Source organism: Neophocaena asiaeorientalis, unplaced genomic scaffold (genome assembly GCF_003031525.2).
Source record: "Neophocaena asiaeorientalis asiaeorientalis breed wild unplaced genomic scaffold, Neophocaena_asiaeorientalis_V1.1 scaffold71, whole genome shotgun sequence".
Taxonomy (NCBI): Eukaryota; Metazoa; Chordata; class Mammalia; order Artiodactyla; family Phocoenidae; genus Neophocaena; species Neophocaena asiaeorientalis.
This window is the reverse complement of record NW_020175439.1, coordinates 1,598,680-1,618,233: the sequence shown is the minus strand read 5'-3', so window position 1 is coordinate 1,618,233 and position 19,554 is coordinate 1,598,680. Positions and strand designations below refer to the sequence as shown.

Here is a 19,554-nt window from a genome sequence, read left to right as displayed (position 1 = left end):
AATCTATCTAGGGACTTAGTCTAATTACACTTAGTCTGAGATTTCCCAAAGTTCACTGTCATTATTACAGTCAGAAGTGCTTGCTATCTACCTTTGCATTTATCTTTAGTTTCATCTAATAATTCTGAAATGTCTCCTCTGTTTTCTTCTGTCCATTATGAACAGAAAATAAAAAGTTCTGAGTTCATAACAGTAGTGAAAACTAAAGCAGATGAAAGGATCTGCCGCCCTAAAATATGCCACTTTGACATAAGGATTATTTTGAGCAGAAGGCAATTGAGAACTTAAAATTAACTGTCCTGTCCAAAAGCAGGGCATACATTTCTTTTTGTGAAGGTTCTTACCTTACTGCACCAGGAAAGGAAGAGTGACTCTTATCACCTAAGATGGAGAGTTGATAGATGAGTTTGCATAAACAGACCCAACTAAAATAACACTTATCTTCCATTAGTTCTGCCACGCATTTCCTAGTTTCTTCCGCAGGATTTATTGTCTCTCAAAGCCCCAATTCCCTTTCCTTTGTTAAAATGGTATATACACCCTGAGTCTAACTGCTTCTTTGAGTTTTACTTCTTTTCTGTGAACTCCAGTGTATGTAAATATTAATAAAAATTTTGTGCTTTTTCTCCTGTTGATTTGTCTGTTGTTAATTTAATTCACAGGTCCCAGATTCTGCAACCTAAAAGGGTAGAAGTAAAGTTTTTACTTCCTGACACAGACTACAAAGATAATGCCTTGAGTCTTCTATACCTTTTGGGAAGCTGATGCAGTATTTTGTGCAAAACAATAGGAAAACTCAAGAAAAGAAAGGTGAAGGATAATGTATTAATGATGATTTATTTCACTCTCGCATTATCCTTCTAGGCAATTAAAACATTCTTCTGTTTTCTTATTATTTTAGTTTTTTTAAAGCATAGTTGGGAAAAATTGATGCTCAGTGGTGAAATAACACCTAGGATGATGGAATTAGCAAAATATTTTGAGGTGTAGGAAGAATAAAATCACTAATATCCCATAATGTATCTTAGATTTATAAAAGGAGTCTATGGGCTCACCTAGTAATTGTAAGATAGAATGAGTTTTATTCTATTTTAAAGTAATAAGTTACTTTTCCCTTTGTTGTTTGAAGATCTCTAGGAAACAAAGTCATAAAATGTCCATTTTTAAAACTAGAACTGCTAAGGAAAGAAAATTAAAAACTGAATCTATGGACTGATGACATGCTGAAGGTTAATGGTTAGTTTGGACAATAAGGTGCAGAGTTCCACTGCTTTCCAGCACTGCTTTCCTCCTACTACTATGATAGGTTTTTTTCACCCTTTTGCACTCCATCTCTAATGGAGTAAGGGTTCTACAAGGCCCTCCCTTTACCACGTACGTATCTTATGAAGCTGGATTTTCCTCACTTCAACAGAACAGGATGGTGTAACAAATTGAATACAGAAGCAGATAAGAGAATCCAGCTGTCTTTATGAACACAGATATTAATGAGATTGTAGAGATGGAAAACAATGCCACTCCTCTAAATTTTTGTTTTGGAAAATACAGCTATTTTTTTAATAAAAGTATTTGTGTTAATATGCAATGGGTTTGTTACAGTCACTTTTAAGTAAATTAATATATATTTCTTGAATTTCTCAGGTTGGGTTTGTAGGCTTCATCCTTAGAAGTTAATCAACTACACTCTTTTTTTTTTGCCAGGTTTGATTTCTTCAGCATGACAGCTGCCTGAATGCCCTTCAGTTGAGGGATATTAACCAAAGCAAAGATCATTAGTCTATGAAATAATTTGCTCCTTGCTTCTAGGCTCTACCCATGTGTTCCTTATTTTGTGGGTATTTGTTCTTAACCTTTGGCAAGTTTGAGAAGCAAAACTTGGAGGGTTTGGGAGAGGTCTGGGGATTTTAGGTATATCCTAATCCCTATCTCCTTTGTTTACTCACTCACTCATTTTGCTTTTCCTATTCAGGGTTTAAGATTATCTGACTTTGAACTATACAGGATTGCTGACTGCTGATAGAAAGGTCCTCATGGAACAAAATGCACCATGGAAGTGGCTTTGTTAAATTCCATGAGGAAAAATAAATAATATATCTCCCAACTGTATTGAATAGCAAAAGGTAAATAAGAAAATTGACACTACTTTTGACACTACATTGTTAGTATTTGTGTTTTTTTGAGAAGTTATAACACAAGATATCTTTCTAATTTTTCATTTCTTTTATTGTAGTGTTTTAGTGACTATAAAGTATTTCATGGTTATATTTCCTCCTCAAAATAAATAGTATTTGGAGATGGGTGGTATTATCCTTTATAGATGAGGAAATTGAGTTTCAGAAAAAGTTCATTTCATTCATTGTAATACTGGGTGCCAGACACTGCGTATTCATTTTGTAAGGTGTGATACTGTGGTCTTCCCTCACTTCACCTTCAGCGTTTCTAGCTCAGAATTGTGTTCTCTTCTCTTTGGGTTAGACAGTGCAGGCCTGGCAGCACAACCTCTGGTGGAAGTGCCAGCTCCTAGAGCATTTGGTCTATTCTCTGCCTCACTGCATTCTGGAAGCTTCTGGTACTAGTATAACCAAGCTCTGCATGCGTTGGTGGAGAGTTATTGAAGAGTTTGGAATTGATAAGTGACACAATAAAAGCATTATTTTAGGAAATTGTTAATTTGGTGGTTCTATATTGAATGGATGAAAGCAGATAGATCCGGATGCTGAGAGACAGTGTAAAGTGAATCTTATAAAGTAAATCTGGTGCTATAGGTGTGAGGTTTAAGGGCCTGAACAAGTACTTATGAATGGAAAGGCAAGGTTGGTTGTGGGAAATATTTTGAAGGAAGACTATAGGACTGGGGAATTGATAGGATGAATGAAAGAGGGAAACATTGAAAAAAAACTGCAAAAGGGTGACAGTTTCATTTGAGGAAAAAGAGAAAGGCAAAAGTAGAACTAATTGTTAAAAATCGGGGTAAGATTAATCTAACATAAAATTTACCATTCTTGACTAAAGTGTACAATTCAGTGGCATTTAGTATATTCACAATGTTGTGCAATCACCAATGCTATCTAATCCCAGAATATTCTCAGTTTCTCAAACCCTTACCCATTAAGCAGTCTCTCCCAGCTTCTTCCCTCTCCCCCAGCCCCTGACAACCACTGATCTGCTTTCTGCTCTATGGATTTGCTTATTCTGGGCATTTTATGTAAATGGAAGCATAACATGACTGACTTCTTTCACTTTGCATAATGTTTTCAGGGTTCATCATGTTGTCACATATATCAGTACCTCATCTTTTTTTAATTCCCTTGTATGGATGTATCACATTTTGTCTATCCATTCATCAGTCAGTTGATAAACATTTAGCTTGTTTCTACTTTTTGGCTATTATGAATAATGCTGTAGAACTAATTTTTGAGGGAAAGTTAATGTTCAGTTTTGGAAATATTGAATTTGAGGTGAGTTTAAGTATCCATATAGCAGTTTTCAGCAGTTAAGAGATGAAGGACTGAAACATAGTTAAGAAGTTAGGGTTGGAAGTTGATATTTGATGATTTTATAGGCTGCTATTGAGGACTGATAGCTAAGACTATGAAGTTTATTAGATTTGTCTTTTAGGAAACAATTTGTGTAGGGCTAAGGTCTAAACTTTATAGAACCTGATTTTACATTGTTTAAGAAGGAAGAGAATATGAAGAATCTGTAAAGAGTTAAAAAGGAGGAGATGGATAGAGAACCAGTCTATTGGCATAGAGAAAATTACTGAGGAGCATGTCTCAAGAAATTGGGTTAGGACTTCCCTGGGGGTCAGTGGTTAAGACTGTGCTTCCACTGCAGGGGGCGTGGGTTCGATCCCTGATCGGGGAACTAAGATCCTGCATGCTGTGTGGCATGGACAAAAATAAATACCCTCATAAATAAATAAAAGGTTTAAAAAAAAAAAGAAATTGGGTTAAAATTGATGCAAGATAAGGAAAATGAAAATGGAAGAAAGGGTTATTTGATTTGGCTGTTGGAAAGATTATTGGGATCTTAAGATGGATACCTTCAGCAGAATACTGTGTGGTAGAAAATGTAGCTGTCCTGCTGGGCTCAGCTCAGTTTTGACTGACAGAGTGGGTGGTGGTAACTGCTGTAGCCTGGATCAGGATCAGCAGGAGGTTTTAGAATACTTGGACCAAGTGGAGATGGTGCAAAGAGAGATTCCCCATACCTTGTTGTAAAGAAGGGTTGCTTTTATCAGTACATAGGAACTTTTAATGATTGTGCTGATTTGGATTGCTTTGTAGATTTAAGTAGTCTGCTCAAGCACAGGCTTTCTACTTATTAATATTACATTAACATTTTTTGTGTTAACAAAAATGTTAAAATTCTAAAAAGTTGGTTTGTCATGATGATTTGATACTTGAGATGTTTGCTCTGAATCAGTATCTGTTAAATAGATCTTGATATTGTTGGGAGTTCTGAGTTAAGCCATCAAACAGGCTTACTTATTAAAATGCAATTTATATTGTTTATTTAAAATTATTGGGGATTTCCCTGGCGATTCGGTGGTTAGGACTCCACGCTTCCTCTGTGGGGGGGCCTAGGTTCAGTCCCTGGTCAGGGAGAAAGAACTAGGATCCTGCATGCCACGTGGGTGGCCAAAAAAAAAAAAAATTATCAACTGTTATTTTTTTTTTCAGGAATTTACTTGCTTCGAATAAACTCAAGAATTTCATTCTCAGTGTTGTTTCATTCTTTACGTTGTACTTGAGAGTTTCTAGAAAATCTTGGGGTATAGTAGGTAGATTACTAAAATTCTTAATTTCTAATTCCAAAATGAACTTTCATAATTCAGCATTCTCAATTAGGGTAGTTTTTTTACTGAAATATGACAAATCCCCCTTTTCTTTCAGTCTAGGCAAAAAATTTACAAATACTAGATGAATATGTTTACAATATTAGGGTTGGAAGGATCCTTGGGGATCTTGAAAGTGACCATTTTCAATTGCATAATGTTTGAACTTTTCATATTTTTCTTTGGTGATCTGTCACATCTCAAGTTTATCTCATTTCCTGATATTTTAACTGCTGATTGTTTTGTTCTTATATGAAATCTGCCTCCCTGTTATTTTGGTCTTGTTCCTGGTGGAGGCAAATAATATGTGGCTGAAATCTCTGGCCTTCAAAGTGCCTGGGTTTGAATCCTTGTTCTGCCACTTAGTTTTGTTACTTTGGGTAAGGTGCTTAATCTCTATAATTCAGTTTCCACAGCTGTAAAGCAGGGACACTAATGGTGTCTGCCTCATAGAGTTTTTTGGGGATTGGATGAAATGCATTGGATGCATGTATTTAATTAATTAGCAAATGGTAATAATTGTTATTATAAATAATAACTTATTATAACTTATAATAGTATGTAATGAATTAAGTAGTTGTATTGAAGCTCAAACTAGGAATGAAATTCTCTAGTTTACTCAAAACAAGTAAATATTAGCAGTGTTGTTATCGTTATGATCACTTGAGCCACAAGGAACAAGTCACCCTCTTGCCTTTTTTCTTATGACAAACTTTAAAATATCTGTAAACAGCTTTCACTTCTACCACCCCTGCCTCACGGTCTCATATTTTTCCTAGGTTAGATATATTAGTCCTTTGACCTAGACAAAGCTTTAATTTTAATTCTTTGTAGTGGGCATCTGTTGTTTTTACTACCCAACATCCATTCACCCTTATCTCCCTTACCTTGGTAACATATGTCTTGATCTTGATTTTCCTGTGGGGAACCATCCCCTCCAGTATTTATCTTGTGGTTGGTGTGTTGTACCCGCCCCCCCCCCACCCCTTTTGGGTCTCTGGTACCAGGAGGATCAATAGTGATTGGTTTAGGGAAGGGCATATGACTTTAGCCAAGCCAGTCAACTCCAGTCAGAGCTGGTCCTTTTATCATTGTCCTGGTCTTGAATGTTGGAAGGTGTTAAGTTGAGCTACTGTAGTCATTCACAATGGGAGGACCCTTTCTGAGGATAGAATCAGAATAGAGGAAGTGAAGCCTAGGGATGGAGAGAGAAAAACCAGGTTTACGTATCATTGTTTAAAATGTGCCTACAGCGAATGCTGTAAATGAGCCAATAAATTCTCTTTTGCATAAGCCAGTTTAAGTTGGGTTTTCTTTCTGTTACTTAAAAGTTGAAGGAGTCATAGCCAATACACAGTATTCCAAGTGGGGATTGAATCCGACAGAATAGAATAAAACCATCATCTCTTTGACTTTAGACTCAAATTCTTCTATTTTGACACTGTATCACAAGTCTGATTGTATCAGTTCCTGCTTAAAATCCCCTCAGTGGCTTTCCAGTTGCTCTTCAGGTAAGGACAGAATTCCTTAACATGGTCTTCAAAGTGCAGCGTTGTTTGACTCCTATCTTACCTCCCATTGTATACCATCTTGCTCTCTTTTCCAGTCACACTGGTTTCTTTTCAGTTTCTTATATTTGCTGTGCCATAGATCTTTTGCACATGCTGCTGCTTTTGCATGGAATGCTTTCTTCCCTCTCCTGTTTGCCTAGTTAACTCTAACTCATTCTTCAAATAACAATTAATCATTGCTTCCTTAGGGGAGCCAGTTTTGATTATGCTAACTAGACCTAACTTCCTTACTCTGAGTTTTAAAATTCCTTGTCCATGGCCTTCATAGCACATATTGTCAGTTTAATCTGTTTGTATGAGTGTTTGTCTCTGTCTCTAGACTGTAAGGTTCATGAGTGCAAGACCTGTGTCTTAATTTTTGACCGTCATTGTATTCCTGCCTGGCACGATGTCTGGCACATAGTGCATGTTTATTAATAAATGTACTTTTTTTTTTGATGTGAACCACTTTTAAAGTCTTTATTGAATTTGTTATGATATTGCTTCTGTTTTATGTTTTGGTTTTTTGGCCCTGAGGCATGTGAGATCCTAGCTCCCTGACCAGGGATTGAACCCTCACCCCCTGCATTGCAAGGCGAAGTCTTAACCACTAGACTGCCAGGGAAGTCCCTAAATGTACTTTTTAAATGAATGAACTTTGGACTTACTGCCTCTCTGGTAACTAAAACTGATAAATAGTATATCTTCAATTTATATTTTTTGTAAATTTTGGTTTTTGAGCAAATACAAAACTAATTTTATGCTAGATTTTACCATTCATCCTACTTTGTTGAGATCTTTTGAAAGTCTCATTTGTTATTTAACATGCATTATGCTATTTACTCATCTATAAATGTAATCTGTACACAGTATGGTCTTTATCCAAATTATTGCTGTGAATATTGCCCTTTGTTAAGATATATAAGACATTGGAATGCCTTTCTTATTCCTGAAACATAACCGTATCTGTATCTTCAATCAGTATTATTATCCACTGCATCACATAGCAAACTCTGATGTGTGGGACTGGGGGTAGGGCAGGGGAAGGAATAAGGATTCATACTTTTTACTCTACACACTTCTGTATGTTTGAGTCCCCTTTTAATGAGCATTTTTACTTTAAAAAAAACACTAATGAAAACATCTTTCCTTTGGAGATTAATGGGTATGTTTCTCCCATGGTGGGGCATTTCCAAATCCTCCAGCTAGATGTGATTACTTTTTTTCAACCCCTGACCTAGAGATTCTTAGCCTTTTTGGTTCATAAACCTTATAACAGTTTGATGCCCCAGAAAATGTATGTGTGCACAGAATTTTGCACAGTTCTTATTTCTGTGGTTTCCTCAGCACCTTGTCATGAACCTCTGCTATAGCATTTCCAATTTTTATTTTTGTTATTTTTTTTGGAGTATAATTGCTTTACAATGTTGTGTTAGTTTCTGCTGTACAATGAAGTGAATCAGCTATATGTATACATATATCCCCTCCCTCTTGGACTTCCGTCCACACGCCATCCCAACCATCCAGGTCATCACAGAGCACCGAGCTGAGCTCCCTCTGCTATATGGCAGGTTCCCACTAGCTATCTGTTTCACACATGGTAGTGTATATATGTCAATCCTAATCTCCCAGTTCATCCCCCCCCTTCCCCCTGTGTCCACATGTCCATTCTCTACATCTGCGTTTCTATTCCTGCCCTGGAAATAGATTCATCTGTACCATTTTTCTAGATTCCACCTATATGCATTAATGTACAGTATTTGTTTTTCTCTTTCTGACTTACTTCACTCTGTATGACAGACCATCCACATCTCTACAAATGACCTAGTTTCTTTCCTTTTTATGGCTGAGTAATATTCCATTGTATATATGTATCACATCTTTATCCATTCATCTGTCGTTGGATGTTCCAATTTTTATTATTGCAGCTACCATGCCCTGTTTCGTATGATATTTATATATTTATCATAATCCCCCTACCAGATAGTTTCTTGAGGTAGTGACTTTTTTCTTTGAGGATTGTGCCTTGCGTTAGATAGAAAATGGTTAAGTGTATTATTTTTAAAACTTTTAATTATTTATATTATGAAGTATTTTTATTGTCTTTCAAAAATCTGAGCTCACTAACTTGGAGAATTGGTTTTCACTTGTAGTGGAGGTAAAAGAACCCTTTGCCTTTAGCCTCTTACGTTAAGTGCCTGGGATCTGCAAATTAAGTTGATGAAAGACAGATTAATAGGAGAAAAGGTGTACAAATTTTATTTGATGTTAATATTTTAACTTTTACGTTAATGGAGGTGTTCATCGAAAAAAAATGAAGACTAAAGAGGTGGTTAGACATGGGGGCTTATATACCATTTTTTTAAAAGATGGTAAATTTCGGGAGAGTGGCAGGTCAAAGGAAAAGAGGTTTGGGCTTCTAGGAGTGGTAAATTGAGGGAATGTACATATATGGGGGAAACTAATGGAAGATTAGGGCTATTTTAGTAAGGTTGGTTTGTGCAGCCCCATCTTGATGCCGACTTTCTGTCTCCAGTGATAATGGTAGTTTTTCCTCCTCCTGGAATGGGAGAGGGAAAGGGGAAGACCTTCACAATGGGAAATGTATGTCCTGCTTTTAGACAGATAGGAGGAGGGCAGAGAGCTCTTTCTGTGTTTCCTGCTTCTTAATTGCTGAAGTGGCATATGTTGATCTCCTATAGGCTTTAAGGAATTCTGGATTTCTTCTAATTTCAGAGAATTAAAGTGTTAATTCTTTGATTACCTACCTTCAGAGAATGAAGTTTTTTCTGTAAATTGGGAGGTGGACAGGAGAAGCTGGCCTAATTGCTTTTTAAGTCTTATTCTTGGAAGTAGCTAGGGCAATCTCTTTCAAGACCTGGATTTTCCCTATCCTTGTTCTGATCTCATTGTAGGCCACTTCTTTCAAGGCTGACTCCCAACCCTTCCCCTTCTCTGTTTGCGTCTTTCTCTTAAGATTCCTGAATGAATCTTTTTTTTTTTTTTTTTTTTTTTTTGCGGTACAGCGGGCCTTTCACTGTTGTGGCCTCTCCCGCTGCGGAGCACAGGCTCCGGACGCGTGGGCTCAGCGGCCATGGCTCACGGGCCCAGCCGCTCCGCGGCATGTGGGATCCTCCCGGACCGGGGCACGAACCCATGTCCCCTGCATCGGCAGGTGGACTCTCAACCACTGTGCTACCAGGGAATCCCAATCATCTTTTTTTAAAATGACATTTGAAATTTTTGGTTTATTTAAAAAATAAAACTATGTATATCCATACTCTCCCTTTTTAAGGTTGTTTTCTACCTTTCTTGAAGTGACCATTTCCAGAAGGCAATGTTGTACTTCAAATACAAATTAGAGTCTTTCAGAAATTGGGTGAGATTTAATGAAATATCTTGTAGAGTTTCTGTAATTCCCCAGTATTTTGTCTGCAGTATTTTAGCTGCTAGTGATCAGATGTTTTTAGTTGTACATTTTGTGTGGTTAGAATGTGCAATTTTCAAGAATAAGTCTGTGGTTTTTGACAGTAACAACTAGACTGATTCTGAAAAAGATAGATGTTTAGTTTTCTAACAATAAAAAGCCATAAAAGGAGGAAATACTGATTTAAAATTTCATTTGCTTAATGTTTTTAAATAAAAATTATAAGTTATTTATAAAATTTCAAATTTAAATACCTGAATTTTATGAAATCAAATTTTTGTGGGTCTCTCTTTCAATTATATACAGGTTTATCTTATGATTTAAGGTTTCTATTTGCGTGACTTGTCTTAGAATGTCAAAGTAGACATGATCATTCTCTGCTTTTCTAATCCTGTTAAAATTAATTTCTATGATGGAATCAGTAGGTGATGGATACTAAGTGATAAAAAACTGGAATTTTAAACATGACTCTTCTTCAAAAGACTGTATGCTTTTAAGATAATGAACATTAAATTAAAATTAATTTTTAGTATCTCCTTGAGATAGTGGAAATTCTTGAGAGATCATAAAACCAGGGTTGGAAATATTAGATTGTTACTCATAGTTAAGAACCCACTTCAAATCCTTAGAGCTCTATTCATTTGGGATTAGAATTCTAAAATTATAGACCTCCATTTCAGTATGACGTTAATGACAAAGACTAAAGAATTATTTATAAAATGAAATAGAACATAAACCAAAGCTTTAAGTCAGTGGGATGATTTGAATGCCTGATTTCTTGTGAAATTTGTGAGAGGAGAAAAGTGATAAATCAGACTTTTTTGAACAATGTTCCATGACCCTGTGTCATCCAAACCATTCCTCTGAAGAACTCTTCTAAGTATATAAGCAAAATTGTTAAAGGTTTAATGTTTCTTATAGCTAGCATGTTAATCTTAGACTAAATTTATGTTAGTTGAACTTTATGTGTTATTTTGAATATAAATTTTCACCGTTTGAAATGATTATATTAATTTCTGTTTCACATTTTCCCTTTATTTTTTTTTGATGTGGACCATTGTTAAAAGTCTTTATTGAATTTGTTACAATGCTTCTTTTGTTTTATGTTTTTGGTTTTTTTGGCCCCAAGACATGTGGGATCTTAGCTCCCCGACCAGGGGTTGAACCCACACCCCCTGCATTGGAAGGCGAAGTCTTAACCACTGGACCGCCAGGGACGTCCTCTCACATTTTCCCTTTTATGTTAAGTTAATCATATCTGGTTTTGTTGTTGCCAACTTCTTGGTTAGTAATGTAACCCCCAATTAAAACATAATTTTTTTTTTTGCGTTACGCGGGCCTCTCACTGTTGTGGCCTCTCCTGTTGCGGAGCACAGGCTCCGGACGCGTAGGCTCAGCGGCCGTGGCTCACGGGCCCAGCCGCTCCGCGGCATGTGGGATCTTCCCGGACCGGGGCATGAACCTGCGTGCCCTGCATCGGCAGGCGCACTCTCAACCACTGCGCCACCAGGGAAGCCCCAACGTCATTTTTTATGATGAAAAAAACCCCCAAAGATTAACTTCATAATGTGATTTCTTGGATTATTTTTTCGAATAACTCTAACTTTTGGGGTCTGGTTAGATGGAGAACTTAACCATTTACCTTATTCTTCACATTCACTTTTGTATTCTATTTACCACCTACTCATTTTTAAAAATGATTTTTTTAGAATTAAATTATGGGGATGCATATATAATGAAAGTGCTTTTTTAAAAATGGAAATGGTATAAGACACTTTATCCAAATGTTAATTTTTATATGTTGGTAATTTTGAATTAGATACTTATTTTATTCTATAAGATTAGTAGAGTGTATAATTTAAGTGTTGATAAATTATAGGTGTGTGTTATGTGCATATGAGGGTTTAACATTTTATATGTTACTGAGTGTTTTAAGTAGTTTATAAATGCTTTTTTAAAAGATGAAAATATCGCAGGATAGATTAGACAGCCACATTCCAGAAGGTTTATTTATAAAGCTAAACTTTTATTATGAGGGATCTACTGTAATGAAGATCCTGTATGACAAAATGATTTCTAAATGCTCAGCTGATAGCTAGCTTATAAATTTCAGTATAATAATGAAATTGTGATCTGTTTTTAGAGTTCTTTAAAATGGGATTTAGCCCAGAGTTAAAAGTGGTTAAGATTTATTCAGTGATTTCTGTGTGCCAGGCATTGAGCTATGTGCTTTATGTATATTATCATTTAATCTCCATTATAACTCTGTGAATTAAGTTTTTTATATATATATATATATGCATATATATGCATATGTGTGTGTGTGTGTGTGTGTGTGTGTGTGTGTATGTGTATGTGTAGGCAAAGCACAGAGATTAACTAACTTGGCCAAGGTCATACAGTTAATAAGTAGTTGAGTCAGAGTTTGAACCTATTATTCTTCACCAAATTTTACTGTTTATGGTTAATAAATGTTTAAAGTATACATTAAAGTATAAAAAGCTGAATTAAACCTTAGAGATAATACACCTGAACTAAGAGCTGAGACCCAGAATTGTAAGGTAACTTGACTGAAAGTTGTGCCAGTGCTGGGGCACTTGGTTCTTCTGGCTTCTAGCCTAGTACTCTTTTTATGTGTAGACTCTACAGCTGTGGATTGTGGAATGGCTTAATTTCCCCCTTACCAGAGAGTGTATAGGACTAAATGCATTACCTTTATTATTTAACACAGTGACATTGCATCAGGTGGTATCTATCAATGGCTAAAAGTAAAATTTTCAAACAGTTTAAAATTTAGACCCCACATTTCCTTTGACTTAAATTTTTTGTAGGAAAAAATCCTTAAGATATAGTTTAATTTTAGATATATAAAATCTGAAACAAAAAATAATAAAGTAGAAATTATAATTTTTTATGTGAGCAGTCTCCAAAAGTCAAAGAATTATAATATAAAAAAGTCTTGTAAGTCATTTACTTGGAATTCATTTAGAAACAATCATATTAAACATGGTCATATAATTTCTACCTGAGTCAGTAGCTGAAGTGTAGTGTATTCTCTTTTTCTGGCTGTTTTGGAACCACCTCTGAGCTGCAGAAGCTGTTGAAACCTTTTGGAGCTTTGAGATCCCCACTGCATACCTTTGTTGGATATTTCACTTCACTGGCAGCTGATTTAACCTTCATAGAATTCCATGCCTTACCACTAAAATTCTGAAGTGGTGACTTGAGAGATTTTGACTGTGATAGTTTTGGCATGTTCCAGTGGCTGACATGCCAAAGGAATCCATTAAAGTGTGTGTTTATTAACCAGAATGAAATAAGGCAGTGACTCTTTAGACCAGCATTGTCCAGGAGAAATGTTCTGTAGCTGCACTGTCAAAGGCAGTAGCCACCAGCCACATGTGACTTTGAACATTTACAATGTGGTTAGTGAAACTGAGGAACTGAGTTTTAAATTTTATTTAGTTTTAATTAAACCTGTGGCTAGTGGCTACTGTATTACACAGTGCAGCTTTTGGCTGAATTACAGTTCTAATTGCCAGCTTTTTAGTGTGTTTGCTAGTGTGTCAGTTGAGGTTCCTAAGTAGCTACTGTGATCCTCAGGCTTCTGAAGTAGGTTATCTTAAAGTCATCTTTATAGTCATAGGCAGTGGATATCTTGTTCATATGGACAGGTCATTTATTAATTGAATATTTGTAAATTGAGTACTAATTTTAAAGTTTTGCTAAATGATATTTATATGATCACTTAACAAAAATGTTATATGTGAGTCTCATAAGCTGTGTAATTAAGGCTCTTAGAGAATATTCTGTATTCTTGGTACTAGGAGGTCCTTAATGTTGAGCAAGAATTGTCATGTATCTGCTTAGGTACTGATGTTAGTTTAGGGGCAAGCTACAACTATTCAAATAATTGAGTTAAAGAGACCTCATAACTTGGTGAATTTAGTTGAACACAATATTCACTAGAGTCTCTTGTAATAGTAATTTAAACATTTGTAGCAATAACTTCTGAGGTTAAAATAATAATTTTTTTTCCTGTGGACTAATTCAATCCAAATAACTTAGAAATTAAAAAGCAGGAAAACTAGCTTTTGTCAGCCTGAGAATAAAGAGGAATGTGAAGATTGTATTAGCTGTGTATCTTAATATTTTAGGTGTGTGTCATCTAATTTTTTACTTTTTATCCTTTATAAGTAAAGCAGTTTTAAAAAATTTTGTATATTTAAAAAAATTTTTGCTATTGTATGTGTGGGAATCCAGAAAGCAAATTCTTGTTTTAAATAAGGCAATTCAATTTTTTAAAAATAGATTTTATTTATTTATGGCCAAGTTGGGTCTTTGTTGCTGCGTGCGGGCTTTCTCTAGTGGCACCGAACGGGGGCTACTCTTTGTTGTGCGTGGGCTTCTCGTGGTGGCTTCTATTGTTGCGGAGCACGGGCTCTAGGCACGCGGGCATCACTAGTTGTGGTGCACGAGCTTATTTGCTCCGCGGTATGTGGGATCTTCCCAGACCAGGGCTCGAACCCATGTCCCCTGCATTGGCAGGCGGATTCTTAACCCCTGCGCCACCAGGGAAGCCCCAATTCAAATTTTTATATGTTTATTCTAAAAGCATTTGTTTTGAATTATAAACATATTATATTATAAATTTTTGAAGGCAAATACTGTGACTTATTTATCTTTGTTTTTTCCCTAGAACTTTGTACATTACCTTACATACAGAAAGCAATGAGTATGATTAGTTTGAATAGTTATTTTTTGAATGAATTAATCTATGATGAAGTACTATATCCAATTAATTTTTTCCTTTTAAGTTTCATTGATTAAAAAACCCAGAGAAATATAAACTAAAACTTATTTAAGATTATGTTGTATTATGGAATGTGAAGAATAGGTAACAGTTAAAGATTAATGTCACTTAGCATCTGAAAAATTCAGATTTATTAAAATAGTACATTATGAGGCAATTATTCATTTTTACACAAGGATGCTTTTAAAAAACTATTTGTAATTTAATAATTTCAGACTTCTTCAAATATTAAGAGCTTAATAGAATCACCATTTTACTTATTAAATTTGGGTTCATTCAAGAAAGAACCAATTATGTAGAGTGAGTTAAATGTTTATGTTAAACTTATCAAATTTAAAAATTGAGCTTTTTACAGGAAAAATGATTAAGTATGTGTATATTTAATTTAATGAAATCCACTTTAATACTAGGTATCTTTATTTTATAGGAAGGAAAAGAGATATAACTTGCTGCCTTGTGTGGAGTCACATGATGATCAAAATTAGATCCAAGAATTTCTAAACCCCAAGTTTCACATTTCAGTATTTGGCTTTACTTAAAGTGACTCATAAAATTGACTGATATCTTGTGTCAGTACTTAAATGACAATTTACAGAAAGTCAGCTCTTCAACTTGATTGGCGACAACCCTTTTCAGCCAAAAAGTAAGTGTTGCTGCCACTACTGATACTAGTGTATGTGGCTTTTGTACCAATAACTTTGCATCAGGAGAAAGGCTGAGAGGTAGGCACATTTTCTTAAAAACAAAAACACTTAAAATTGTTAAGGTAGCAAATGCTCACATAAAAACAAATAATGTGAATTAAAATATGAGTAAAGTAGAAATGAAATGATTTCTCTCTGTGCCTGGTGATCGCTACTATTATTAGTTTGGTATGCATAGTCACATATGTTTCTTTTATGCATAGACAAAAATTAATTATTTCTAAAAAAATTGTAAAGCTGTTATGTATCTTCAAAAATTTTTTTCTCAACAATATATCCTGTATATATTGACAATGGCAGTACCATGCTAAAAAGAGTAAGGAAGATCTTTGTCTTCTGCATGAGTTTGGTAGGGCTGCCATGACAAAGTATCATAGACTAGATGGCTTAAATGACAGAAGTTTATTTGCTCGCAATTCTGGAGCCTAGAAGTCTAAGATCAAGGTATTGGTAGGGTTAGTTCCTTTTGAGGGTCGTGAGGGAAGGATCTGTTCCAGGCCTCTCTCCTTGGCTTATAGGTGGTCATCTGCTTCCTGTGTCTTCAGAGGGTCTTTCCTTAATACGTGTATCTGTGTCCTGATCTGTTATTCTTCTTTCTTTTTTTAAAATAATTAATTAATTTTGTCTGTGCCAGGTCTTAGTTGAGGCACATGGGATCTTAGTTGCAGCATATGGACTTCTTAGTTGTGGCATACATGTGGGATCTAGTTCCCTGACCAGGGATCAAACCTGGGCCCCCTGCATTGGGAGTGCAGAGTCTTACCCACTGGACCACCAGGGAAGTCCCCTGATCTGCTCTTCCTTTAAGGAAACTGGTCATAGTGAATTAGCGCCCACACACTGTCCCATTCATATATATATGTATGGTATATAGCTATATATACCCTCTTTATATATCTAGTTAAGCATCACTTGTATCCATCTCCATTGCTGTTACTTTAGTTTAGACCTTCAGTACTGTTTCTCTTTTTTCCCTCCTCCCCTCCTCTTACTCTTCCTTTTTCTCCTCCACCTCAGCTTAAAGTAATATAGATATACATAGTTTTAAAAAATCAGACAACCTAAAAAGGCTTTAAGGGGTTTAACCTCAGTTTCTTGAAGAGTGCTTATGCACATATATATGTGTGCTGTCTATTGCATAGTCAGTTTTAATCATTTTCTAATGATGTTTATCATGAGGATTTATGCTTTCTTACAGCTACGCCTTCCTTCCCTCTAAGTATCTCCTAACATAAAAAATCAAATCCATATTTGATATTTTCATTATGATGACCATATAAATACTGTTCACTGACAAGCATGGTAATATGCTATTAATATGCCATTATATATAGAATAGCATATGAGAGGATACATTTCTTTTTATTTTTTTTTCTTTCTTCTGGTGTACCCAGCAATTAATACTTTTCATGTTTTTTAATTTGCTAACTTGTATTGAAGTCTATAGCTAAATCTTCTCACACTCTCAAGAGCCTCTCAATTCAGGTTTTTATACTGTAAAACTTGTCAGGTAGTCTGAAAGTTTATACTTTAATCATCTTTTCTTTGGCCTCCTAGAGACATTACTCCTGAAGGTACTGTTCTCCTGAATTAGTCTGGACTGGTTGTTCTCTAGGCCTACTGAACTTCTGTTGTTCTGGGACTTTGTATTGTGGTGAATGCCATGTTTTCTTCATCCTTTGTCTTCCTCTTTCTTGACTGAGTCTCATGTTTTGGTGGATTGTATAGTAGCTTCCTGAGAAAGGGTGCCTGGGAAGTAAATCTTGTGTGATGTTGCTGGTCCTTACTCTCACACTTGATGAAAAGTTTGAATTCTAAATTGAAAAATAATTCTGGTAAGAATTTTATAAGTATTACTTTACTGTCTTTTAGTTTCTGTTCTTATTGCTCTTGATCTTTTCTATATGATCTGTTTCTGCCCCCCAACCCCTACAGATCTGAGGATATTCTCTTTATCTTTTTTGTTCTGAAATTTGGTAATTATATGTCTTGGTATAACTTTTCTCTTGATTGTTGTACTGAGTATTAGTGGGATCTTTCAACCAAGAGATTTTTGTCTTCTGATCTAGGAAATTTTCTTACATTATTTCTTTGATAACTTACCCCCTGCTTTTTCTCTGTTCTCTTTCTATAAATTTTATTAGGTGAGTGTTGTACTTTTGAAATTGATTTTCTAACAACCTTGTATTCTCTGTTTTGTTTATATATATACTTGTGTGTGTGTACGTATGTATGTATATATAAATTTTTTTTTCTCTCATAGTTCCATCTTTGAGGACATTTTGGTTTTTTTAACTGAATTTAAAAATTTGGCTATCGTATTTTTAGTTCTATTTTTGTTTCTGAACATTACTTTTTATAACATCCTTTTTTGTCTCATATCTCTAAAAATGCTAGTTATATTTTTTCTAGTATTTGTCTTGCTTTTTGCATTATCTCTTTTCCTTACGACTCTTTATCTGTTTTATTGATTTTGGTCTGAAAGACGAGGTTTTCCGAAAATTTCTGGTGCTAATTGGTTGTCTATTACTGAGGCACTAAAATGCTTCCTAGGAGGTCTGTGCTTGGTCAGAACTTCTAGGGTGGTGATATTTACTGTATGTTCTTTGGTCTGTTTCTTCAGGTGGGAAATGTCTAATTTTCCCGGATTGGAATAAGCCTCACTTTGTTCTTTTATTTTAGCCTAGCACCTCATCCCTGCTTTGCTGTGTACCTGGCATTCCTGAATTTGATTCAGTTTTTCTGTTATATCTCCCACCTGTTGCCTCTTATTCTTAGTTTATCTGCCTTTTGTTAGTACATTTTTTTTTTTTTTGGATAATGGTTAGGTGCAATCTTTTTTTGTAGATACAATCATATTCTAGGCATATAACTGAAACTGACTTTGTTCCCAAATTTTCTGTCCACTGTAAAGATCTACTATCAACCATCATCCATCTGTCTATCTATCTGTCTACCTATCTATCATCTCTTTATCTAAATCTTACTAGTTTATATCTTAGAGAGTGAGCTCTGGGTTTCTCATTGTTGCTACCATGTATTAACTATAAATATCAATTCAGAAATTGCTATTAGGATTATTAAAGTAGATCTATGTATTACAAAAAATGTATTTATTTTTCTTTTTGAAAATAAGGTTTGCTTCTCTCCTTTTGAAAATTAGATACATCAAAAATGGCAGAACTCTTTATGGAATGTGAAGAAGAAGAGTTGGAACCATGGCAGAAGAAAGTAAAAGAGGTTGATGATGATGATGATGATGAGCCGATCTTTGTTGGAGAGATATCAAGTTCAAAACCAGCAATTTCAAGTGAGCATTTACTTTTAGTGAAGCCCAGTTTTGTAAGATACTGTTTCTAATAGAAAAACTTGTGAACTGTTTTATAGGTATTAAGTTCTTGTTCCTCTGTAGGGAGTTAGGGATGACAGATTGGGTGGGAGGTCAGTAAGAATTTCAGAGTCAGGGTTTTGATTGGGGACTTAAGGAAGGAGGTAAGAGGTTGAAATATCAGATGTGAGAAAAAGAAACGGACTAAGATTAGCTGGTGACACTGGAGGTCTTTTCATATTAGAAATCATAATTTTTAGTGGAGCCAGGTAAACCTATTTATATTTTTGTTCATTTTCTTTTTTTTTTTCCTCTTTTAAACTGAGAAACAGAAGAGTTTAGAATATTTTGCTTAAAATGTCAGAATACACTAAATAAATTTGGGTTAGTCTCAGGTAGGGGTTCTTACATCTAAGCAGCTGCCTCATTGCAGTGTCATCTATACATAGCTACAGAATATATAGGCAGTGAATGATTTCAGTTAGAGTAACTCGATTTGACATTGTTACAATGTTAAAGACAAACGACACTTGTTAAAACGTCCACTCAGAAATGTATAGAAGTACAGAGAAATAATGTACAAATTTCAGGAGAGAAAGAGAAAATAGATCCCTTCCCATTGCATTTACATGTTTATTTGCTTGTTTAAGTCAGGAGAATTTACCAAAGAATGTAACCAGCATACTAGTGTTTTCTTACCAAGTTAGTGCATAAAAGTGTAATTAAGAGACTACTTTAAAATTTTCTGAAGGCCTGGCTCTTCCTTCTGTTGCCTCTAAACTTGGAATGGCATTTTTAGTCAGTTTTATTAGAGGAAGAATAGCTTAACCAATTGAATTCTCAGTAGCATTTTTTTGTGGCAGATTGATAATAACTCCTAGAGGTTCTAAGT

General features: G+C 35.2%; 1 protein-coding gene across 5 annotated transcripts in view; it reads left to right on the top strand.

The window, feature by feature from the left end:
- Nucleotides 1–667: 667 nt before the first annotated feature.
- Nucleotides 668–19,554, top strand: part of ZNF280D (zinc finger protein 280D) — a 116,044-nt gene continuing 97,157 nt past the window's right edge. For 4 of the 5 annotated variants that reach the window (XR_003006259.1, XM_024767771.1, XM_024767769.1 and 1 more), the window contains exons 1-4: nucleotides 668–810; nucleotides 1,970–2,120; nucleotides 15,058–15,273; nucleotides 18,498–18,644. Coding sequence is in view for 4 of the 5 variants with exons in the window: in XM_024767771.1 (XP_024623539.1) it covers nucleotides 18,509–18,644 (136 nt within the window). In the remaining variant the exon portion in view is untranslated. The remainder of the gene's footprint in view (nucleotides 811–1,969; nucleotides 2,121–15,057; nucleotides 15,274–18,497; nucleotides 18,645–19,554) is intronic. The other variant, XM_024767770.1, reaches the window with a different exon arrangement.